We start from the raw sequence: 24878 nt of genomic DNA, 5'->3' as shown, positions 1-24878 counted from the left end.
AAACTTTACGTGTGGAATTGTCATGCACTTCTGACATTTAGGGTTCAATTCCCGGTGGATTCCAACCTTTATGTGTGGAGTTATCGTGTTTATTTGGGCCTGTGTGGGTTTTCTACGGGTACTTAAGTTAAAAACATGGGTCGGTTGAACACTAAATTTTCCCTGGAGAAATAAAAAAATGTAAAAACAAAAACAACACGTAGCTACAAAAACTGGAAGAAAAAAAAACTATTTAAAAAAAACGGCACGGTGAAAAAGTGGTTTGAACATTGGGCTCGCAGTTCCGGGACGAGGGTTCGATCCCAGAACGAATTGGAAATGGAGCAAAGTGCACTTGATGACACAACTCACAAACCTGTTTTTTTTTGGGGGAAAAAATGAAAGTGTTTAATTGTTGACAAAGTGTATGAAAGTCATAGGAAACTATCAAGTACCCGTCGGACCCACTAGAGGGCCTTTTTTGGCCCGCGAGCCGTACATTTGACACCCGTAGCGTAGGCGAATCGCAGTTGGCCGCTCGCCATCCTCCACTACTTACGAGGCGTTGTAGTAAACGGGTTCCATCTAAAAGATGAAGGGGAGAAAGAACAGATTTACTAAGAGGTGGCGGCCATTTTGTGCCGGCTGCTCGACATTCTGCACTAAAATGTCTTCTAAAAGTATTATTTAAACATAAAAGCAAAAAAATCTTTAAAATCCACACAGAGAGGCCCAAACTGGGATCGTACCCACGACCTCAGAACTACGAGGCCAAAATATTAAACACTCACCCACCGTGCCATCTATTTATAATGGACAAAGCCATTTTGTGTTTTGAATATTTAATAATGTAATGCCTTTATGGATGTTTTGGTTCATTTCAATGGTTTAATTTCAATGTAATCGATAGTGTGAACATACGTACCTCAGGGGTGGGCGACCGGTCTGGGGTATCATTTTCTTGTTTTTCGCTAGATGGCGTCTTGACTTTGGTCTTCCTGTACCTGAAAGAAATACAAAAGCTTTCTTCATCATGTTACTTAACAAACATACGTGAACATTTATGAATAACAAACAAATGGTGCTAGGCTAGCTGGCTAACAGTCTAAATAGTGTCGCGTAGGTGCCCATATTTAGCAGGGATGGGCTCCGGCACCCCCCGCGAACCTTGTGGTTGGGAAAATGAAGGAATGAATGGCTTCTTTAGCTTTGCGCGGATTACTTTTTCTTTGGAATGGGCCGGATTAGAACTCACCTGCAAAAGTACCAGAGCAGGACATTCAATCCCAGCATTAAAGTGACTTTCAAGGCAGAAAGAGTCCAAATGGCCACGTCTGGAAAGATAGAAAACATAAGCGTTACATGGATCCTACGGAGAATAGTTATGAAAAGAAGAAAACGGTACTCGGACGTTTGGTCGCCGGGCGTTTGGTCGCCAGACGTTTGGTCACCAGATGTTTGGTCACCAGATGTTTGGTCACCAGATGTTTGACAACAAGACAGAGAGTTTACTGTTGAAATCAGCTCTCAAAATTATATTCATGAGAGAGATAGTTTAATATCTAATATCTACTTGAAACCAGCTCTCAAAATTATATTCACCCTGGCGACCAAACGTCCGGGGGCGACCAAACGTCCGGTGGCGACCAAACGTCCGGTGGTGACCAAACGTCCGGTGGCGACCAGACCAAACGTCCGGTGGCGACCAGACCAAACGTCCGGTGGCGACCAGACCAAACGTCCGGTGTCGACCAATCGTCCGGTGGCGACCAATCGTCCGGTGTCGACCAAACGTCCGGTGTCGACCAAACGTCCGGTGGCGACCAATCGTCCGGTGGCGACCAATCGTCCGGTGGCGACCAAACGTCCGGGGCGACCAAACGTCCGGTGGCGACCAATCGTCCGGTGTCGACCAATCGTCCGGTGGCGACCAAACGTCCGGTGGCGACCAAACGTCCGGTGGCGACCAATCGTCCGGTGTCGACCAAACGTCCGGTGAAGACGAGACGTCCGGTGTCGACCAGACGTCCGGTGTCGACCAAACGTCCGGTGGCGACTAATCGTCCGGTGGCGACCAATCGTCCGGTGGCGACCAAACGTCCGGTGTCGACCAGACGTCCGGTGAAGACCAGACGTCCGGTGGAGACCAAACGTCCGGTGTCGACCAAACGTCCGGTGGCGACCAGACGTCCGGTGGCGACCAATCGTCCGGTGGCGACCAATCGTCCGGTGTCGACCAGACGTCCGGTGTCGACCAGACGTCCGGTGTCGACCAGACGTCCGGTGTCGACCAGACGTCCGGTGAAGACCAGACGTCCGGTGGAGACCAATCGTCCGGTGGCGACCAATCGTCCGGTGACGGAAGGAAACTGACTTTTCTGAGGCTCTACGGAGGAGGTGTTGGAGGCGTTGAAGGCAAAGGGAACGGAACCAAAGCGGTTGCGGCTAATGCAGAGCAGTGAGTCGTTGAGGCTCTTCAACAAGACGACGCTTTGAATGGTGGTGATGTCCACGGACCTCTGCTCCACCAGTTCCAGTCTCTGGGGATTGGGCGCCATCCCGGACCATTCCCAAGTCAGTATAGGTGCCGGGTTAGCCCGGCTCACGCAGATACAGAACGTCCTGCCTGGCTCTTCTTGGCAGCGGGACAATTTCAGGAACTTTGGAGGGACTAAAGACGGGAAAAAAATGCTGACTTGCTTTGACTTTGTGGGCGTGGCTTCTCTGGACTTGTAGTGCTTTTACACACACACACACACACACACTTGATTTCAATGCAATGAAAAAAATTGGTTAATAAAAAAAATATTGGGATAAAACCAATACAATAGCAATTATGTACAGGACAGGTGTCAAAGTAGCGGCCCGGGGGGCCAAATCTGGCCCGTCGCATCATTTTGTGCGGTCCAGGTAAGTCAATGATGAGTGCCCACTTTCTGTTTTAGGATCAAACTAAAATTAATAGTATAGATGTATATTAAATTTCAAGATTTTCCCCCTATTTAAATCAATAAGTGTCATTTTTTAATCCATTTTTTTCTGTATTTTTAGTTCAAAAACCTATCTAAAAATATATATAAAAAGATCCTAAATAAATACATTTAAAAATATACTTGATTCCCTTTTAAAATGAAAATCAAAAGATGAAAAGACATTTTCCCCTATTAAAAAAAACTGAATATTTGATCCAATTTTACCTCTAATCCAATAAAAAAAAATAAAAAAACAATCTAAATATTATATCTAAAATGGTCCAGTTAAGTTGATATAAAAATAATGATTAAATGACATTGTTAAATATAAAAAATAAAAATAAAAACTTACATAAAACTTGCAGTTTCTTCACACGTCGGGTGGAAAGCTCCGTGCGGCCTGCTTGCCTCCTGTAGATGGCGCTGCACGTCATCCTGGCATTGTTGTGGAGATATGAGGCTATGAAGGTCATGGACAAAAAGATGGCGTCGCCCTCTGCCGCCAACGTTATATTGCCAGACTGCGGTGACCACGTTAGGAGAGGCGGCAAAGTTGGGCAGAGAACCGGGGCACGGCACCCCAAATCCAGCAGGGTACCCTCCAGGACAACCGCGGGCGTACTATCGAGGATAACGGGCTGGGGTGCCGAGTCTGGGACGTAAAAAAAAAAAGACTATTTTGTAGCAAATTAGGTCAGTAAGCAGAAAAAAATGTGATGTAGTAAAGCCGCAAAATTTGAGGGATTACTGTATACTAATATCTTGAGATACGAGCTCCGGGAGCCAGCTCGTATGTCAATTTAATTGTATTTCAAATCAAGGTAATAGGGTAAAAATGTGCTCAGAATTCCCCTCATATCTCAAATTTCTCATATGTCCGGACACACACTCGTAAGTCAAGGTATTAAGGCAAAAATGTGCTGATAATTGCCCTCATATCTCAAATTCCTCATATTTTGGGACACTCGCTCGTATGTCAAGGTATGGCTGAAAAAAAAACCCAGAATTTTCCTCATAAATTTGGCTCAGAACTTTCCTCATATCTCAAATTTTTCATATGTAGGCAAACTCGTATGTCAAGGTATTAGGGCAAAAAAAATTGCTGTGAATTTTCCGAATCTCAAATTTCTCGTATGTCCGGACACACACTCGTAAGTCAGGGTATTAAGGCAAAAATGTGCTCAAAATTGCCCTCATATCTCAAATTCCTCATATGTTGGGACACTCACTCGTATGTCAAGGCATCGCTGTACCAATACAGCTCGAACAGAGCGCTTAGTGCCAAACCCGTCAGTAAAAACACCACAGAAGAAGAAAATGTCCAACCTTCAACAATCAAATGGACTTTCGGGCTCAAGGTATAAATGGGTCGGTCGTCACACTCCAGTTGAAACTGCAACACCAGATCATGATAGTGCGACGGCACGTCATCCAGGAGGGTGCTGCAGTTCCTTTCCTGCCAAAACAAAAAAAAACAATTCTTTTACCGTATTTTCAACACTATAAGGCGCACTTAAAAGTCTTAAATATTCTCCAAAATAGACAGTGCGCCTTATATATGGAAAAAAACAGAAGATGAAAAACCATCACCGTCGGATATTAAAAAAACACAAACGCCTGAACTGAATACTCAATACTGTTAAATATGCAGATGCCATCTTAAAATCTTCCATCATATAGCTCCTCCCCCAATGCAAGATTTTATACAAAAAAAATCAACAATGGCTGGCTCTAGAGGTGATTGTAAAGTAGTGAGTGAGTGCTTCATACCTGGAAGTCAATAGCAATTACCGTATTTGCACCACTATAAGGCACACTCAAAAGTCTTAAGTTTTCTCCAAAATAGACAGTGCTCCTTATATATGGGAAAAACAGAAAACCAAAAATGAAAAACCACCACTGTCGGATATTAAAAAAAACACAAATGCCTGAACTGAATACTCAATACTGTTAAATATTCAGATCAGCCATCTTAGTTTACAACATCTTCCATCCTATAGCTCCTCCCCCAATGCAAGATTTTATACAAAAAAAATCAACAATGGCTGGCTCTAGAGGTGACTGTGTAGTTCATACCTGGAAGTCAATAGCAATTACCGTATTTTCACCACTATAAGGCGCACTTATAATCCAGTGCGCCTTATAGTCGTGAAAATACGGTAAATAAATCGGCAGCCAATGATCAAGACCATGGTTGAAATGTCCCTACCCGCAAGTCCCCGATGAGCGTCCCGTGCAGTGCGTTGGACTGGATGCTCAGCTCTTTGCTACGACGGGAATCAAACTCGCGAGTCTCGCTGGTGTGGCTAGTCCAAATGGCGGCGCAGTTGCCGTGGGCCAAATATGGTTCGGCGGACGGCGCGATTTCAAACTCGCACGGAATGAGGACGCAAGAGCCGCTCAGGACAGTGAAAGATCTCGTCGGTCCAAGAACCAAAACGCCTGGAACAAAATAGGGAAAAAATATGAATCATAGTAGAAAAATGTATTGGAATGAATGACCTTGTTTAAAAATACAATTTAAACATTGGTGTCAATCACAAATGTGATTTAGACTCTGGAGAGGACATGAATTGTTTCATAAAAATCAGGGCTGCTAACTACAGTGGTGCTTTGAGATAAGAGCTTAATTTGTTCCAATACTAAGCTCGTATGTCAATTTACTCATAACTCAAATGAACGTTTCCCATAGAAATGAACTAAAAACGAATTCATTGGTTTCAACCTTCTGAAAAAACAGCAAAAATGGGATATTGGGTTGGAAAAATATTTTTATTTGTTGTAATTTGCCATCTGTTCACAATTACTTTGTTAATAGATGCAAATTAGAACAAGAATTACACAAAAAAATAAACATGAACACATAATTAAAATCTTATTACTACATTAATTCGAGTATAACACATAAATGAGATTAGATTTTGATTGAATTGTTCAAATATACCAGCTAAAACTCACAAAGTAACAAATAGTGAATCTAGTGGCTATAATTAGCAATAAAATGTAGCATTATTTATTGTAATTTATTTAAATCACTATTAAGACAGTCGTGATTTACATTCCCGGGCCGCACAAAATGATAGAGCGGGCCAGATTTGGCCCCCGGGCCGCCACTTTGACACCAGTGAGTTAGATTAAATGTATTTTTGAGTATGTCTGCATTGTAATTTAAATTTATGTTATGTTACGAGCATGTTATCATGCAAAAAGTCTAATTTTAGTACTATTAAACACATTTTAGTACCATTAAACATATTTTTAGTAGTACTATTAAACACATTTTAGTACTATTAAACACATTTTAGTACTATTAAACACATTTTAGTACTATTAAACTTTTTAGTACTATTAAACACATTTTAGTACCATTAAACATTTTTAGTAGTATATTAAACACATTGTAGTACTATTAAACACATTTTAGTACTATTAAACACATTTTAGTACTATTTAACATATTTTAGTACTATTAAACACATTTTAGTACTATTAAACACATTTTAGTACTATTAAACACATTTTAGTACTATTAAACATATTTTAGTACTATTAAACACATTTTAGTACTATTAAACACATTTTAGTACTATTAAACACATTTTAGTACTATTAAACACATTTTAGTAATATTAAACACATTTTAGTTCTATTAAACATATTTTAGTACTATTAAACACATTTTAGTACTATTAAACACATTTTAGTACTATTAAACATATTTTAGTACTATTAAACCACTAGTTATTTGTTACTTTGTTAAAAGATGGCAAATTAGAACAAATAAAAATGTTTTTCCAATGCAAAATGCTGTTTTGGTTGTTTTTTCAGAGTTTTGGAACCCATTCATTTCTTTTTTTAGTTCATTTCTATGGGAAACGTTGATTTGAGTTACGAGTAAATCAACATACGAGCTTAGTCTTGGAACAAATTAAGCTCATATCTCAAAGCACGAGTGTACTTTTTCAATATTTGGCAAAAACAATATTTCAATGAATGTAAAAATATGATAATAAAAGTTTTTTTTTATGATTTTAACATACTGTTATGTACTGACCTGCAACCAAACACAAAAGAAGAAAAACCCTGACGGCGACGTGCATCATCTTGATTTTCATTCTGTTTTTAACACAAAGAAAAAAACATTAAAATTCAACCAAAAAAAGCAGATATTTTGGACGTGAAACTTACCTTGAATTCTGTGGGTGTTTTTCCGTGTGTCTAACTACGGTACATTTCTCGGGGTAGATTAAAAAGAAATTACGTATTTGCACTAAAAACCAACAGAAAAACAGATAAGCATGTGATGTCAAATATTACACCAAAAACAGGAAATAAGGCGGCGGAGGTTGCAAATATTTCCTCCAACGATTGACACAGAAATGACCTTAAAAATTCTCATGCAACGACAGCCAAAAACAACATTTGCATGTTTCGTTTATGAATATGACATTCAATTTAATGTATTAAAAAACAAAACCAAAATAATAATGTTCAAATGCTCGATAACGTGCATATTTCTATTTTTTTACTCATTTTTACGCATTCTTTTGTACCGTTCTGCTTATCCTGACAAGGGCTAACAATCATCTGTATATATTAATATACTCATATTAATAATTATTAAAAAGGAATTTAAAATATAATTGTTAGTATTAAAAAAAAAGACCAAAAAACATATTTAGACATGTTTAATAGTGCATTGAGAACAGTGTATGACTTGTTTACAATCCCACACAAAATTCCATAAAATAAGTTATGTAAAATATCCAGTATATTATTTACAAGAATAATCTCAATTCTGATTGGCTGTTCGATGGCGTTAAATTCATGTCACAATTCCATAACCGTAAAAACTGCAAATACGTAGAATACAAAAAAAAATGTTTTTTATGCGTAAAAAAAGTGTGTTTTTGGTACAAACTCATTCATTTTCTCAACTGCTTGGGTCGCAGGGGGTGCTGGAGCACCCTGAATCGGTGGCCAGGCAATTAGACAAAGGACAATCAATTTGACTGTTAGCTAGTTAGCCTAGCCTGAAAAAAAATCTCTTAAAAAATGCAACATAATTGTGACTTTTTACCAAAAAACACACAGATTAAAAAACAGATTAAAAAAACTTCTTGTTCCCTTCAAACTGGTTGTAAATAAGCGGGTTATTACGTTATTAGACTTACCTTATTTTCTCGCATATATGCCGTATTTGTAACAAAAAAAAAAAACGACTTACTCTTTATACTCTTTTTTTTTTTCCACCGGGCAAATTAACATTTACTATTTGTTGGTTATTTTCAGTTTTGCAGTAAGAAAACAACCATGAATGAATGAATGAATTATTAACCCTAAAAATGTACTATTGATTCATAAAATATCTCTTTGTGCTTCGTATTAAAACACAAAATATGGATGTAAAAATTGTGAATCAGGGGCGGCTTATACGCGAGAAATTGTAAAATTCAACCATTTTAAGGCAATTTTATGGGTGCGGCTTATATGAACATGCAGTTAATATGCGAGAAAATATGGTATTTTGTTTGATGTAAATACATTTTAAAAATATCCAATGTGATAAATTGTAAAAATTCAACAATTTTAAGCGCGTGGCTTATCTGTGGGGCGGCTTATATGCGGGTAAATAGGGTATGCCATGGATACATAAATCTAATGCCACACTCTTGGTCCAATAGCTTGGTTGTGATGTAATGCCCGACAGAGGCCAGTAGAGGGAGACAAATCTCCCCAGTAACAGAATAATCCCAGTCCTTTTTTTTCTCCTCACCTGTCCAGGTAAATCAATACCGGCTGTGTTCGTCAGTTGCCGTGACGATGACGTCCATCCAGATCCTCATGGCCACCGGATTGGACGCCACCAGGAAGAAGAGGCGGTCGTAGGTCTTGACGCAGAATGTCAGGCTGGGGCGGGGCGACTGAGAGAGATAGAGAAAGGGGCGGAGACTGTCGGTTAAGGGCGGCGACAATGGCAAAAAAAATATTGATTATAAAATTAACGGAATCGTTTTGGAGACTTTTTCAACCTGGAAAGTGGTGATAAATATAATAACATATTTTGTTTTGTGTTTATTTTTAAGTCTTTAAATAATTTTGGAGGAAAATAGGACAGAATAAAATATTTTTTCTATAATTGTTGGACAGTGAATTTATATTTAATTATTTGGACAATTTGAAAGAAACAAAGATGGGAAGTTGTTCTAATTGGCAATATTTGAATTTCAAAATAAAAACTTGCTGCATTAATGTAATAATTTTAAAAATAAAACAAGGAAAATATTTTCTAGTTTATTTGACAGATTTTTTTTAGGATAAAATATTAACATCAAATCCAATTAAACTGCAATAGCCAGAAATGGAGTGACAGTATATTTTGTATTTGTTACTTAAATGAACAAAAAAAGCTCACTGCACCGTACTGTTGCTCATTGCCACCTAGCGGCCACTACCGTCATTGACGTTCAACTCACAGAGGCAGCCGTGCGCAGGTGATCGTAGTAAACCTCTTCGATGGCCTGGAAGTAGATGACGCCCTTCAGCTTCCTCTCGTCACAATCTAAAAAAACAATATATTTCTAAAAATAATCAAATAAGATGATCCCTCCAAAGCTCTTTCAGCAATAGACTGCTGCATATATATGTGGGTATGTACACTAAAATACATTGTATTCTAACAAGATTTGATCTTTTTTAAAATGGAGTTCTATCTATCATCAAATACTGTATTACAGTAATACCCCGTTTATCACGGTTCAAAGAACTACGGAGTTAGACACTGCCCCTAGTGGCAGGTGAAATAACCAAGCGTCACTTTACCATATTCAATAGATTTTTCTAACCAGTGTAGTAGGCCAGTCTTCGGTGGTCCACGTCAAAGAGGAACCACCTCTTCTTCCAGGTCTTGACCCTTCCGCCTCGCTTGGTCAGGAAGCCGGCGCAGCGTCGCGGCGTCAGGCGCAGGTCGGTGCACCCCGACACCCCGTGACCCAGAGACTCCACGTGGGCACGAAGGTCAAAGTCCGGAGATAACGATAGAGGCAGCCGCTGCTAAATATATGTCCATATACAAATTATTATACAAAAATACATGTACATGTAGATATACCAAATGTAGAAAATACAGAGGCTAATTTAAACCCTGATTGGAAAAATTGTTCGGTTCCCCGAAACACTGCACCCTAACTTACAAAAAATAATAAATACAAATATAATAATAATACAAAAAAACAATACAATATTATATTAGATATGCTATTTGTTAAATAAATTCCTGCTGAAATAGGCGGCTGGTAATGTTAAATTTAAATAACGAGGTGTCCGTGTGGCTAGCGAATTGGCCTCGCAGTTCTGTGGTCGAGGGTTTAAATCCCAGGTGGGTGCTCACTGTGTGGAGTTTGCATGTTCTGCCCGGACTTAAGTGGGTTTTCTATGGGTAGTCTGATTTGCTCCTAGACTTGCCCAAAAAATGGATGCTAAGCTAATTTTATGCTAAATAGCACTTATCTACAGTAATCCCTCATTTATCGCGTCTTTATTTATCGCAAATTCCCTATTTTATTACTTTTTAAGTCCATATATTGGAGGGATTACTCTATTATTGATTGACTGTTTGTCTTATCTTCCTCCAGCACCCCCGCGACCCTTGTGAGGATAAGCATTTCAGAAAATGAATGAAATGTATCATTACCATTCACTATCATGTCAGTCTTATGACAATATCATAACAATTACTGAATTACCTCAGGAGAATTTAGCGAGTTTTTGATCTGGTTCTCTAGCGAATGGCCTTCTTCCGTTGTGGGGGCGTCGACCTGCCGCTGTCTTCCGTTCTCCGACGCCACCCGTTGCCGCTCTTCCTGCAACCCGGAAAAAAAAACATTGAAAATCTACACTCTGGTCCGACAGCCAATCAGAAGGCCGCGCCGCTCACCCTTTCCCGAAGGAGGCGCTCTCGTTCCGCTTTGGCTTCGCGCAACTTGCGCTCAATCGCCACCAGGTCCATCAGACATGGACTAAAAGAGTGGAGGTACGAAAAAAATGGTTTTTTTTCCGCCATTTGTTAAAAAAATCAAAGTCGAAACAGACCTGGCGGCTCGCGAGATCAGGGCGCCGTCGTTTTGGTGACCCGCGACGACGTGCCCGTTGTGGAGTTTCGGGGATGGCGAGGAGAGGGGGGAGATGTATGCCTCTTGGGGATGGATGTTGCTCGGGAGCGCCCTCACCAGGCCTGAAAGAAAATGACATTGGAAGATTTAGTTACTAAAGGATTTGAGTGGAAAACATATCCAGAAAATGACAAAACCACTTTATGTGTTTGGGGAAAAAATGCAATAAAATGTTTGTAAATGTTTCTGGGAAAAGTGGATTGGCTTCTGTATTATTATTTTGTAAAAATATTTCAAGTACACTAAAAAAAACGGACATTTTTCTTTTATAATTGCTAAAAATGTGTTTTTTTAAAAAAAAATTTTTAATTATTTGTTCTAATTTGAATTAAAAAAGCTTTAAAATAGGTTTCTCTAGCAGATACTATGGGAGTGTATTTTTATGAGGACCAGTTTAGTTTGTTTTTGCAAAAATAAAAAATAAAAATATTTTTCAGATTTTTTTTAATATTTCTGGTTTCTAAAATTTTTTAGAGACCGCTCACCTTGAGCCGAGAGCGGCCTATCCTTCAGTCTGCCGCTGCGGTGCGAGCTCCTGCGCCGGGGAAGGGTGCCGACGTCCTTGCTCGACTCCTGCATAAAAAAAAAATACAAAAAAACGTCAAAAACAAATAAAAAAATAAAAGCATCCCTTAGCGTTAACCACAATCCAGCAAAAAGTGATTATTTGCAAGTGTGTACCTGAGGCGGCTTGTGAACAGAAAGAGGGGACAGTGACATCATGCAGGGGGCGGAGCCAGTCATGTTGGACCAATCATGAAGTGGCTTCTTTTCTTGAATGACCTGCAAAGAGATGAGAAACTTTTCAACAATTGGTCAAAATGCTGTTTGTTTTGAGAAAAAGTTTACATTATTCATTCATTTTATTGAACTGCTTTTCCTCACAAGGTTCGCAGGGGGTGCTGGAGCTTATCCCAACAGTTTTCTTCATGCATACAGTAGAGTAATTCCTCGATTATCGAGACCTCACTAGTGATTTTTATCTGCTATTAATTTTTTTTTCATTTTTCAGCCTTCAAGTGAAAAAAAAATGACATTTTTATTTATTTTTTAAAATAATTTGTTTGATTATCGCAAACATGTCTGGGCTACATTAACCGCGATCTGATTCGAGGGATTACAGTAAATCTGCGATAATAAATAAAATTGTGAAGTAGTGTTACCCCTATTAAAAAAATACAATAATAAATAAATTTTATTTTATTGTTGAGTCTTAGTGGCACTTACAAATTTCAGCATGTTTTTACCCATTTTTCTGAACTTTAAATGTATTAAAAAAATAATTAATAGCAAAAAAAGGATTGAATAAGCGCAATAAGTGAGGTCACAATAATTGAGGGATGACCGCACTCTGCCTAGCAACACTGTTGTCACACAACAAAAAAATGCACCCATTTCCATGTATGTTTTCCTTTAAATTCTGAATAAGACTCTCATGGAACAACATTAGGAATTGTTTATGTACATATATATGTGTGGGTATGTACATGTATGTGTATATATATATTTCAGCAACACGACTTATTTATTTATACATTTATTGATGTATTTATTTATTAACTGACTTAATACCCATCTATTTATGTCTAAAATGTCTTTTTCTGTGTCTGTAATCCCACTCTCTTGCTACTGTGACAACAAAATTCCCCAAATACGGGATGAATAAAGTGACCCAATCCAATCTAATAATTGTACAAAATCGTCAACATTCTGACCGTGTGAGTGGAATGCAAAAGATCTCTCTTCTGCTTGCTGAGGGCGTCCAATTCTCTCTCCTTCTCGCCTTCCATATCTTTTAACTGCGTCTCCAGCAGCTGCACACGCTCCTATAAAAAGAATAAAATTAAAATAAATCCCATTATCTCCTCATTAAAAACAAACCAATCATCTAACCCATTTGTACAGCAAGATAAAATGACAATAAAAGCATTCAATTCAATATTGAGGAGTTGTTGACCACTTGGAGACGAGTTGGCATCTGTGAGCGGGTCACAATGCGGGTGACTCAACCAAGCCCCACCCCCCTCCATTGGCCCCGCCCACCCCAACTCTGAACAATCCTTCTCTTCATTGCCGGCTTTGGTGATCCGAACGCCACGCGTGACTCCCCACGGCGCTCTTGTGACTTTTCGTAGGAAGGCGATAAATGAGTGTAGACTGGTTTTTACGCGGGTGTTTGTTTGTTTACCTGGACTGTGTTCACGGCTAGTTGCTGGGAGGAAATGTCTCTCTCCAGGGACGCTCGGGTGTCTTCGTCGCCGCCTTGGTTTTGCTCGGCGTCCTCATCCACGCCGCTTTCCTGCTCCAGGATGCGGAATTCCCAGTCCTCGAAGGCTCGGGCGGCGGCCTCCATGGCCTCGATTTCCTGGGTGGATTGTGGGCGGGGTTAAATGGAAGTTAAAAAAAAACAAAATAATAAATGGATTAGAAGAACTTGATTAAAATCCCGGACTATTCCCTTTTTTATAGATCTAAAACAATGTTTATTTTAGCATTTTTTTAAATTCATTTTTATATTTTAGAAAATGATTTTTGACCTAGTAACACAGAAAAAATGATTTAAAAAATGACAATTATTGATTTAAAAGGGGGAAAATCAGGAAAATGTAATATACATTTATACTTTTCATTTTAATTTGATCCTAAAACAGAAAATCGGCACTCATCATTGACTTTCCCGGGCCGCACAAAAAGATGCAACGGGCCAGATTTGGCCCCAGGGCCGCCACTTTGACACTTGACTTTGACACAAGTTTTTTTCACATTTTATGCACATTTTTTCTTGAATTCATTCCTAAACGTCAAAATAAATGTAGTTTACCATTTTATCTGTTTATATTTTCTCCATTTTAAAATAAATGAGCATATCAGCCACATCGTCTTACATTTCATGCATGTCAAGTCTAATTGATGCGCATATAAGCCGTGCCCTCGATTCAGTGATCAATTTTTAGTGACAAATACAGCCTATATGCGATAAAATACTATACTAAAATTTGATAATTTCCTTCATTCATGTTTAAATAACAGACACGATCCGTGACAAGCGTCATCTGGTGTTAAAACTGAGAAATGGAACAACATGGAAGGTATTTTGAAGATTATTTAATAGGCAAGTGGCCCTCAGGCCTTAGTTTGGAAAGCAATGTTGTCGCAATGTTGAACTTACGAGCAAAACAAAGTGCAAATTACCGTATTCAGTTAGTCTTACCGACATAATTTGAACACATGTTCAGTCTTGTTTGTGGTCACACCCGTCCGTCCGTGTGCGTGTGTGCGTGCGGTGGAGTAATGCGACAAACCCGTTTTTTTGAATCAAAACAAACCGAGGCGTTTTCGTCAAACGGGCTTTTAACAGGGACAATTTGCTTTCTTTGCGTGAGGCCCGTGTGACAAATTGGACAATCAGGTTGGACGGGTAAGGCGGGCAATCCATCAGTGCGTGACAGCAAAACAACGGCAGGTCTACTCGAGAGATCGGTTGTTGTTGTTTTTAAAGTCGCAGGGCGCCGGGATGGCGTCAATGTTAGAGAATGAGTTAATACCTAAAAATGCATTAAATAAAATACAATTTTAAAAACGTTTCACCTGATTCTCATCATCTAAAAATGAGCCATAGTTTCAATATGAGTTTACTGGCTTATGTTTTTTTTATTTGTTTATAATTTTATTTTATTTTTCAAAATAAGGGTAATGGTTTTAAGGAGGAATTTGAGAAAGTCTTATATATATATTTTCAAATTGACCATCAACAGGCCTAGGGGTCAGAATACATATATATATATTTTTTTTGGATCAATGGAGCAATTAACAATTCATATCATCATTATTATTATCATATATTATCATATATCATCATAAAAATTTGCACTTTTTTGTCATTTCAATATTCCGACTTATATGGGGGCACAGTCTAATAAAAAGAAAAATGAGCACAAAAAATAGCACTAAAAATTAGCACTAAAAATTAGCACAAAAAATAGCACTAAAAATTTGCAATAAAAATTAGCACTAAAAATTGGCAGACAAAAAATAGCACTAAAAATTAGCACAAAAATAGCACTAAAAATAGCACTAAAAATAGCACTAAAAATTAGCACTAAAAATTAGCACTAAAAATTAGCACTAAAAATAGCACTAAAAATGAGCACTAAAAATTAGCACATAAAATTAGCACTAAAAATGAGCACTAGAAATGAGCACTAAAAAGTAGCGCAAAAAATGTGTCACTTTGCCGTAGCGTATCAACTCACGTTCTGCAGCTCCAGGGCCAGGGACTCCTTCTGATTCTCCGGCCAATCGGGGCTCAGCTCCCCCTTCTCCTGGCACTTTCTCCTCAGCTCCTCCACTCGGACCCTCTCCTCCTCCAGACGCTGGCGCTCCTGCAAAGAGTGACAAAGTTAGAGGAGGACGTACCGGGAAGATAGCATCTCCTTGCTAACTGGCATTCGATAGCATCTCGTGTTTAAAGCAGCCCATCTTTAGCGACAGCGTCATCCCCCCCCCCCCAGAGACGGCCAGAATAAAGTGGCGTGGGTAGGAAGTGGGGACACTAACAGGAAGCAGTTTAACCGTAAACATGAAGATGTTGAACGTGAGGCTCATCTTTTGGGGTGTGGTAATTGGTTTAGGGGGAGAAATACTGTTATGTTATTTATAGGAATGCCTTTAATTCTTTTGAATGTTCTCAAATTTTGCGTTTCCTCACATTTTTCAAACAAAATGGGGACACTTTGACCATTTTAAAGGGATTAGTTGGTAGATTTGTGAGGACCGTTGAACCAATTAGAGAATTTACATATAAAGTAGACTTCTACTTACGGAGTGTTCAAGTTACGAAAAAAAAAGTTCTGGATCCAATTAAATTTGTAAGTAATACAGAATATGTTGACATTATTATCAAAAAAAATATAATGACAATAATAGAATTCAATTCAATTATTGAAACAAAAGTAGTAAGTAAATAAAAATTAAATGTCCAACAAATCACATCTAAAATAGTAGTAATGTATTTTTTTTGCATTAGTTTTCTGAACCACTTACCCACACAAAAATCACAGGGGGTGCTGGAGCCTATCCCATCTAACTACAGGCATCACCCTGAATGAGTAGCCAACCAATCGTGGGGCACCAGCAAAACAACCAATCATTTATATATACATATAATTTTGACTGTTAGCCAGCTAGCCTAGCATGCATATTTTCGACATGAGAAGAAACTAGAGTACCCTTAGAAAACCCACCTAAGCCCTATGAGAAATCCCAAACTCCATACAGTGCAGATCGACCTGTGATTGAACCCTCGACCCCAAAACTGCGAGGCCGAGGCGCTAAACACTTTACCAACGTGTCACATAAAATACATGGTTTTAACAATTTGTTAGCAAACGTACTTTGGTGCAACACACCTGGAAAAAAAAGTGGATTTTACATTTCTTTTTGGATGGGTATTGGATCGGGACTCGGAATGACGTGATAAGAAATAATCGAGTGGGACATCCCGAGAGATTTAGCCATTGATTGAGTTACTTTTAGCTACGAGATAAGAGTTTTGGCGTCTTACTTTGCGTCGACTTTGGGCAGGATTTGTCGTCGGCGTCTCTCGGCGTCGGCGCAGTTCTCGTAGCTTGCACGTGTGGTTGAGCAGTTGCCTTTTCTCCGTCTGAAGCTCGCCTTGGAGAAGAGCGATCTCCAGCTGCAGCTGCAAGGATTGAAAACTTGTTGCCATTTTTTGCCTTAAATAGCTGAACAATGGCAGTATGTCTTGGTTGTGGTTTTTTAGGACGTATATTTGTTTTAAGGTTTTTTTATGCATATTTTTATTTAAAAGAAACGACATGGGGAATACATGATTAAACAGAAGCTTACTGGATACTAGGGTTGCTATGATTAATCGACTAATTGGCAAATAATTGATTAGTAAATGAATTGATAACACATATTGTGACCTAAAAATGGTCCAAATGCTCTTATTTAGTCTCAAATAATTCCATTTATTATTGTAAATCATTTAAAAAAAGGGAAAACCACTCATCTTTTTATTTGAATTTACCTCTGTATTTATGTATTTTTGAAATGTAAATTATTTTAAATCAAAAAATGAAAAAAAATGTAGGATCAAATGTCATCTTACCTCTATCTTAAGTTCCTCCTTCTGCTGGTCAATCTCCACGATTCGTTGTTGGACTTTGGAGGGTGAAGACGCAAATTTGGGGGACGCCACTTCTATCTTCTTGACACAGGACTGTAAGAAAAGACACCATTTAACAATGTACTTTAACGTCTTGGGCTCGTGACAGTGGTGGTCAATGGCTCACCTTCTCACTCTCTGTGCTGCTGTTCTCGGTGTCTGACTCCGCCCCCGAGGAGGCGGGGCTGCCGGCCACGCGGGTCAACCACAGTGGCTGCGGTTCCTCGTGCCACTGACTCCCCATGTGGCTTTGGGGCATTGCTACAATTTAAAAAATATATATATATTAATAAATAGGCTGACACGGTGGATAAGTGGTTGGCGCTTTGGGCTCGCAGTTCTAAAGTCGTGGGTTCGATCCCAGGTTAGTTTTTGCTGTGGGTGAGTTTACATGCTCTCTCCTGGTTTGTGTGGGTTTTCTTCAGGTGTTACGGTTTTCTCCCAAATCCCCAAAAATATGCATGCTAGGCTAGCATGCTAACACTAAATTGGCCAATGCGACAAGGGATTGGTTGTTTGTCTCCAAGTGCCATGCGATTGGCTGGTTTTCAATTCAGGGTTTCCTCCATCTGGTGCCTGTAGTTAGCTGGGATGTGCTACAGCACCCCCCGCGACCCTTGTGAGGATAAACGGTGTGGAAAATGAATAAATATGAATAAACAGGCAATATGAAAGCCTTGTGAGGATAACTGTCACTAAAAAAATCTGTATAAACCCACCTAGGATTGAACCCTCGACCCCAAAACTGCGAGGCCGACGTGCTAACCACTTTTCCTAGAAAAAAATCAAAGTACTGAAAGAAAATACATATCTTTACAACCTATATTTGCTCTTTCCAAATAAAACTCGCACAGCTGGTGGGAAAGTGCTTTTTGGTTCCTATTGTCCATGATTTTTTTCTTCTTCCCAGCATGCCTTGGGGTTCTACCCTCAAAAGAAGCTCCTAAAAAGGATCGCAGTGACTCTTTGCTGTCTTCACCCGCAAAAAAAAAAAAAAAAACGACTGGTTTGGCTAGAAATCCCAGCTGTGCCATTCCAAATTTACCCAACCACAAAATCACGGGAGTCACTTTCCACTGTGACCGCCATGTTGACATACTTGAAAGCAAATAGTGGGTGTCCCCCACAAGGGACATGTTTTTTTTTTTTACCAGAATAAAGTGTAATTGCACATCCACTACAGCAGATGAAAGTGGCGCTTTTATTGTGAAATGTGTGAGTTTTATTTGTGTGTGCAAAGAAAGAAAAAAACAAATAATTATTGTCCATTTCTTTTTTTTATAAACATTTTAAATGATTTTTTTAATTCATGAATAATAATAAAACCAAATAATAATTTATACTAGAAAATAGTCATATTTAATACTAATTTATTTATTCTTATTATTTATCAGTTTGTTTGTTTTTTGTTGTTATGTGTCAATTTCCCTACTTATTTATGTTGTTATTTAATTATTATTTCCCTACTTATTTATGTTGTTTTTTAATTATTATTATTTATTTATTATTTATTTGTCTGTTTTTTGTTGTTGTTGTTGTTACTAGTGTACTTTATATCTCCTTATACTTGTAAAATGACAATAAAAGCATTCAATCCAATGCAATATAAATCAATATAAGAATAATTATATTAAATATTTTTCTATATTGAAAAAAATACATATATATTATAATTTATTCTTTAAAATAATTAATAGCATAAAAAATTGCAGTGTCGTGAATTCGCGATAACCGAGGGATTACTGTATTTGGTCAACCTGCGCATATGAAAATGCTAATTTGCGTCCAATCCTAATTCCAATCTGAACACTGTTTTAGTCCATGTAAACCTAGCTAGCCACAATGCTAGTTCATGTTCATTCGTGCTTCCAAAGAATTGACATCAATGTCAGGGAAACATGATGAGTTCAGTGCTGATTCAAGTGATTGTTGAGTCACTCAAACAAACATCAGATGACCTACTAAAGTTCAGTCAGATAGCAAGTCGTCAGCCCAGGAATTTTGGGAGTAAAGTCCGCCCGTTCTCGGTCGGTGTCAAATGTGCTGACGCTGCAAAAAGACGGTGGATGAGTCAGACCGAAAGAGCGAGAAATTGAAGGATTTCCTGTGAAAATAATGATGCTTGATTCCAGGGGAGGGCGGAGCCTGAGAAGACAATAAGGAAGGAAGGAATATATGGATATACAGTAATCCCTCGAATATCGTGGATTCACGACATTGCTGATTTTTTCTGGGGGAATTAAAAAAAAAAAAATTAAAGTTAAAAAATGTAAAAATCCACACTGAAACTCGCAAGCGGAAGCCACGCCCCTCTCCTCCGCTTGCTACTAGTACTCAAAACAGAATAAAACAAAAAATATATGTATTTTTTTTTTATATGAAATGTATATTTTTTTAATGTATTTTTCGCAATTATTTTTGAATAGGGGTGACCCTACTTTGTGTTTTTTCATTTATTCAAACCTCACACTGATAGTGGAAGAGTGATAGAGTGTGTAGACACTGATTGGCGACCGCAGATCGGCAATCAGGGGTGACGGAGTCACAAACGTGTGCGCAGGAATGTGACTGCTGCATGTGTCATAAGATTAGCGACAACACGCCATTTGTTGTAGTTTCATTTTAGTCCTTGCGGAGTCTGTCAATCAGAAATCCAGACTTGAATAAACCAATTAAATTCATATTTTAAGTAAAGCAAGATATTTTTTCTATAATCGTTTTTTGAGGACGACAGAAATCAGAGATTAGCATTGACCTTTTTCTCATTCATTCATTCATTTTCTGAACTGCTGTTCACACGGGGTGCTGGAGCCTATCCCAGTAAAGGTCATGAGGCAGGCCATGGGACGAGAAGATGGACGACCAATTATAGCTCGGGGAAAAATTAGAGTGTTCAACCAGCTAGCCTAACATGCATGTTTTAGGAATGTACCAGTGGAAAACCCACACAAGCCCGAGGCTAACATACAAACTCCACACAGTCCGAGGGTCCTGGGTTCAATTCCGGGTCAATTTCACTGTGTGGAGATTGCGTTGTCTTCCCAGGTCTTGCGTGGGTTTTCTCTTGGTTCTCTGGTTTCCTCCCACATCCCCCAAAACAGGCATGCTAAGCTAATTGTATGCTAAATTGCCCTTTAGGTATGATTAGTTGTCCTTTTCCCTGCCATTGGCTGGCCACCAGTTAGCTGAGATAGGCTCCAGCACCCCTCCCAGTGAGGATAAAATGAACTAATGATATAGAAAAATCTCCTCATCAAGAGTGATAAGATCAAATAGTGATCATGACTTACTTTTTTAGTTTTTCAGGCACGTTGTAGCGCAAAGCAGAAGGTAAACAAAGCCAGGAGCCCAGTGGAAAAAAAACGGGGACAAAAGAGCAGCGACGGTGGCGTGCGTGTGGGCGTGAATGCTGATTAAAGCCTGTCACTACGCATTCAAAGCAGGAGGGCCGGCGTGTCAAAAAAAGAAAAGGCACAATGTGGAACAATCCACAGAGGCCTGGCTTTTGCGGGGATCTCGCACTCTGGTCACAGACACCCACAGAAAAACGAATACATGGGATGGATGACACGCCACTGTAAAAAAAAATAATAATAAGTGGAAAATTTACGGCAAGTTTGGTAGGATTTGAAGACGCTGGAATGGAACCCGGCCGGGGGTTTTGTTGGCGAGCGCCTTGCTCAAGCGCCCCCGTAGCGGTGCCAGTATGAGGTTACTTAAAAGGCTCAAGCTGGTTGTTTTTAAAGCCGCCGTCACAAAGGCCAAAGTGTTAGCGCATTCACAGGGTGCTCCGCTTACATCCTGCTCGGCTTTCTTTGCCGTTTCTGAGCAAACAAAACTTCAAAAAAAATGTCTGGAAGTTATTCAAGCACTGTAAAAAAGGTGCTTTGACTTAAGAGTAAAAAATTTAACATGTCCCAATACTTGGCATACGTAATTGCGCCTATTACAACTAAATTTACAGCATCAGATATAGTACCCGTGTTTTCGGCACTATGATAATATGCCTTGATATATGAGCTTCATACGTTCAGGGACCGAGCTCTTATGTCAAATTACCCATATCAAAAATCATTTTTTCTACGCTCATAAGGTAAATACCAATCTAGTGGTTATGATCTGGAATAAATTAGGACATTATCATGTACAGTTGTACTGTATTCATAAGGTACTCGTATGTCAAGGTATTACTGTATTGTGCTTTCCGGTTACTATGATAACAGGCCAGTGGCTCTCACTTCTGAGATCGAGGGTTCGATCCCAGGTTGGACCTCACTTTTGTGGAGTTAGCATGTTCTTCCTGGGCTTACGTGGCTTTTCTCCAGGTACTCCGGTTTCCTCCCACATGCTCCAAAAAAACATGCATGCTAAGCTAGCTGGTTAAACACTCTAAATTGCCCCTAGCTACAAGTTACATTTGTCTTCTTGTCTCCGCCTGGTGGCCGTAGTCAGCTGGGATGGGCTCCAGCACCCCCCGCGAACCTTGTGATGATAAGCAGTTCCGGAAATGAATGAATGAACATATTTACTTGTATATTTCCTTGTTGTATATACTGTTTACATTTTGACATTTCTATTTTTTCCTCATAGTTTTATTGTTGCCATCAAACAGACCACATTGCGGATCTCGCAATCCAAATAACAGAACGCCAACGCCACTAACGTCTTGAAATAGCTTGTCGGCTATCGACAACGAGCGGACCTGGATGACAAGTTTAAATATACTTTGCGTGGCCCACAATTACAGATTGCGGCTTCAAGCCGACTAGAGTGTGCACACCAAATGTGAGCTACGTAGAGCGAAAATCACCAATGTTTGAAGTGAGCGGTCGCCGAGGCGCTTGACAAAACGGCGTTTAATAGAATGGTTGAGGGTTTTTTAATGATCTTGCTATATTTTCTATATTAAAAGCATAATTTTAAGCAACCAGAATGAGTGCAACATGTCAAAATTACCTTGCCTTTCCATTAAGTTGAAATATATGTAATTGGGATAAATGCGTATGTTTAAATGGATAATAAGACACCCTTAAATTGAATTAACTTGTTACACAATGTTATATTGATAAATATGAAGTCAGGTTAAATTCTCTTTATAATTGAGTGATGATTTTTATTCATTCATAAAATAATTTTAAGTTTATGTGGTATTTTTTTCAGGACCTTGGGAGAAATGACAGGATTTACATGTAAAATACTGTTCTACTTACGAGAAAATCAAGTTACAGACCCAATTAATTGTGTAAGTAGAGGTATGACTAAATTCCTCAATGGCAATGAACGAGTTAACCCATACAAAGTTTATTTTTTCAAATTAGAATAGGTTAGAGATATATATTCAATTTCTGTAGTACTTTCTTGGCTCCATTTTAGTGACTTTGAGGAACACTAACATGCAATAAAAAACCATTAATGACCAGACATGGGTTATCAAAGGATGAACGGATCAGACATAGATTTGTGTAATCTAACACAATAACCGTAGGCAAAGTAACCCAGACAGAAAAGGACACTTAATATAAGATGTAATTTGAAATAAACTTTGTTTGTTTACTTAACGTGACGACGGACTTGACGAGCTAGCAAAGCACCGGCTACAACAAGCACGTGTATTTTGTTTGTTTGCTTTTAATTATCTTAATGAAGCACTGGCTACACTCAGCAATTGAGTTTTGTGTTTGTTTGTTTTTTGTTTACTTTTTCCAATACACATTCATTGTAGCACAGAAAAAAATAACAAAAATAGTTACTACTCCAACATTAAATCTTATAATACCAACTCACGTTTTAGGATGTTCACAATCCACCAGTTTTAAGATAGTTTTAAAACATACATTACAAAATATAAGTTTGTGTTGGAAAGTATTAAAATGAACCTACCTTATGTGTATTTTTCGCCCCGTTGAGGAAACTTTTATTCAGCAGGAATAAGTTGCTCCAACCACCGAACGCTGTTTCTTTCACTTTCTTAATTCCGCGTGGATTTCTCTTCCCTAAAGCAGACAAATGTTACTTTTATTAAGCTGTGGTTTATTTTAAAGTCTCCGGGGAGAAGAAAAGCAGGTTCGCCGGTTACGGATCGCTAGTTGGCTTGCTTCGGCGTCAACAGGTGAGCTTCTGGCTCCGGGGATGAGCCACAGCTGAGGCGGACACCGGGGGAGGAGGGAGGGCGAAGCCGGGGGAGGAGGCGGTGGAGGCGGGCACCGTCAAGGCGAATGACCGAAAGAGGCGGAACGGTTCGTCGTAAACATGGTGGCCACATATTTTATCGGCCTCATTCAAAATGTTCATACCATTGTGGAATTTTCTTTTCTAATCTCGGAGTTGACGCAGCTATGTCATTTTGAGAACAATTTTGACACAATGATGTGAAGCATTTTTGTGAGCATTTGTGACGAGACAATCGAATTAATAAATAAAAACAGTCCTTTTGCATTAACTTTCAATAGGCAAATTAAAAAATAAAAACACTTTTAAATTAACTTTCAATGGGAAACGTGTGAGTTTTAAGTTTGCAATATCCAAAATAGAAGGTAGTACATTTTCACACAATCATAAATTATACAATGTTAGTGTTTTTTTTAATAAATCTCAGCTAGCTAGCTAGCTAGCTAAATTACCCCCAAAAAGTCAAATGACTTTGTGGTTTTAACGGCAAATTTATTAGAGTATATTTTCCCACATAGGCAATTTAAAAAAGGGTAATTAAAGATATGTTTTGGTCTATATTAAATGCATTTTTAGGCTTTTTCAAATAATTCTGCCATATCCTAGCCAATTAGCATCACAAATTAGCTTAGCCAAGCTATTTGTTTCTGTCATAATAAATAAAAAAAATATATAAAAATATCCCCCAATAAATGGAACAAAACAATAAATGAAAACGATGCAAAAATAATGTATTACGGTCAAAATATTTATAAAGGCTAAACACACTACATGGCAATAAAACTTTAGATATTAATTTATACTAGCTAGGCTAATTGTATGCTACATTGTCCTTATCTATAACAAATTGGTTGTCTCCTTCTGCTATCTGATTGGCTGCCCCCCACTTTGTACCCGTAGCTAGCTAGGATAGCCTCCAGCACCCTTTGCAGTTTACTCAGCTTCAAATAGTGTCTCATTAGTAGAATGACATAATATTTAAAGACTAATAATGTAGTCGACCTCAAGTCAAACACTATAAATCAGAATTATGGAGTGATTACAGACTCAAAGATTAAAATACCACCACGTATTAGACCTGAACTGTAACCCACAAGCTTGTATTATTTAGCAATAATAAATTGTGACTGGGACAAGTTTACCCACACCCCAACCCGGCGGCCTCTTTTACAGCTACGCCTGAATGAGCTGATAGCCGTAATAGATTGTTTCCAGTGACAGGAGGGTTGGCGCGAGAGAGCCTGATTGGCAGTCTAAGTGGGTGTTACAAAAAGAAAGAAGGCTCAGCAGATGGGTGAGAGGAAGGCCAGCGCCAACTTCACATCTTCAGGTTGTGAGTTAGAATAGAAGAAAAGCCAGCAAAGGGGACGTACCGTACAGTCAAAATGTCTGGGTGTT

At 38.8% G+C, this 24878-nt stretch overlaps 2 protein-coding genes across 2 annotated transcripts; both read right to left on the bottom strand.

The window, feature by feature from the left end:
• Window positions 1–246: 246 nt before the first annotated feature.
• On the bottom strand, window positions 247–7257 carry LOC144199552 (myelin-associated glycoprotein-like). Its single transcript, XM_077721277.1, has 9 exons — window positions 7140–7257; window positions 7006–7067; window positions 5161–5393; window positions 4278–4407; window positions 3304–3603; window positions 2354–2650; window positions 1235–1313; window positions 905–983; window positions 247–564 (listed from the first exon to the last, which is right to left on the bottom strand). Exons 2-9 carry the CDS (start codon window positions 7064–7066, stop codon window positions 535–537), a joined length of 1209 nt encoding a protein of 402 aa, XP_077577403.1. The 5' UTR covers window position 7067; window positions 7140–7257; the 3' UTR covers window positions 247–534.
• Window positions 7258–7624: 367 nt separating this feature from the next.
• On the bottom strand, window positions 7625–23730 carry phldb3 (pleckstrin homology-like domain, family B, member 3). Its single transcript, XM_077721697.1, has 15 exons — window positions 23193–23730; window positions 17440–17573; window positions 17256–17366; window positions 16686–16823; window positions 15376–15504; window positions 13311–13487; window positions 12838–12948; window positions 11804–11905; window positions 11608–11695; window positions 11043–11184; window positions 10888–10969; window positions 10697–10813; window positions 9797–10004; window positions 9428–9513; window positions 7625–8875 (listed from the first exon to the last, which is right to left on the bottom strand). The coding sequence occupies exons 2-15, from the start codon at window positions 17569–17571 to the stop codon at window positions 8741–8743; spliced, it is 1758 nt and encodes a 585-aa protein (XP_077577823.1). The 5' UTR covers window positions 17572–17573; window positions 23193–23730; the 3' UTR covers window positions 7625–8740.
• Window positions 23731–24878: the final 1148 nt, after the last annotated feature.

This window comes from Stigmatopora nigra, chromosome 7, assembly GCF_051989575.1.
Source record: "Stigmatopora nigra isolate UIUO_SnigA chromosome 7, RoL_Snig_1.1, whole genome shotgun sequence".
NCBI classification, from domain to species: Eukaryota; Metazoa; Chordata; class Actinopteri; order Syngnathiformes; family Syngnathidae; genus Stigmatopora; species Stigmatopora nigra.
This window is presented reverse-complemented; position numbering and strand designations above follow the sequence as displayed.

Coding starts and splice junctions, on each gene's coding strand:
- LOC144199552 (XM_077721277.1), bottom strand. CDS start 7,066: ATGAAAATCAAGATGATGCACGTCGCCGTCAGGGTTTTTCTTCTTTTG. Junction 4,408..5,160: donor CGCTCATCGGGGACTTGCGG/GTAGGGACATTT, acceptor TTGTTTTGGCAG/GAAAGGAACTGCAGCACCCT. Junction 3,604..4,277: donor AGTCCATTTGATTGTTGAAG/GTTGGACATTTT, acceptor TTTACGTCCCAG/ACTCGGCACCCCAGCCCGTT.
- phldb3 (XM_077721697.1), bottom strand. CDS start 17,571: ATGCCCCAAAGCCACATGGGGAGTCAGTGGCACGAGGAACCGCAGCCA. Junction 13,488..15,375: donor TGGCCCTGGAGCTGCAGAAC/GTGAGTTGATAC, acceptor CAATCCACCCAG/GAAATCGAGGCCATGGAGGC. Junction 9,514..9,796: donor AAGACTGGCCTACTACACTG/GTTAGAAAAATC, acceptor TTGTTTTTTTAG/ATTGTGACGAGAGGAAGCTG.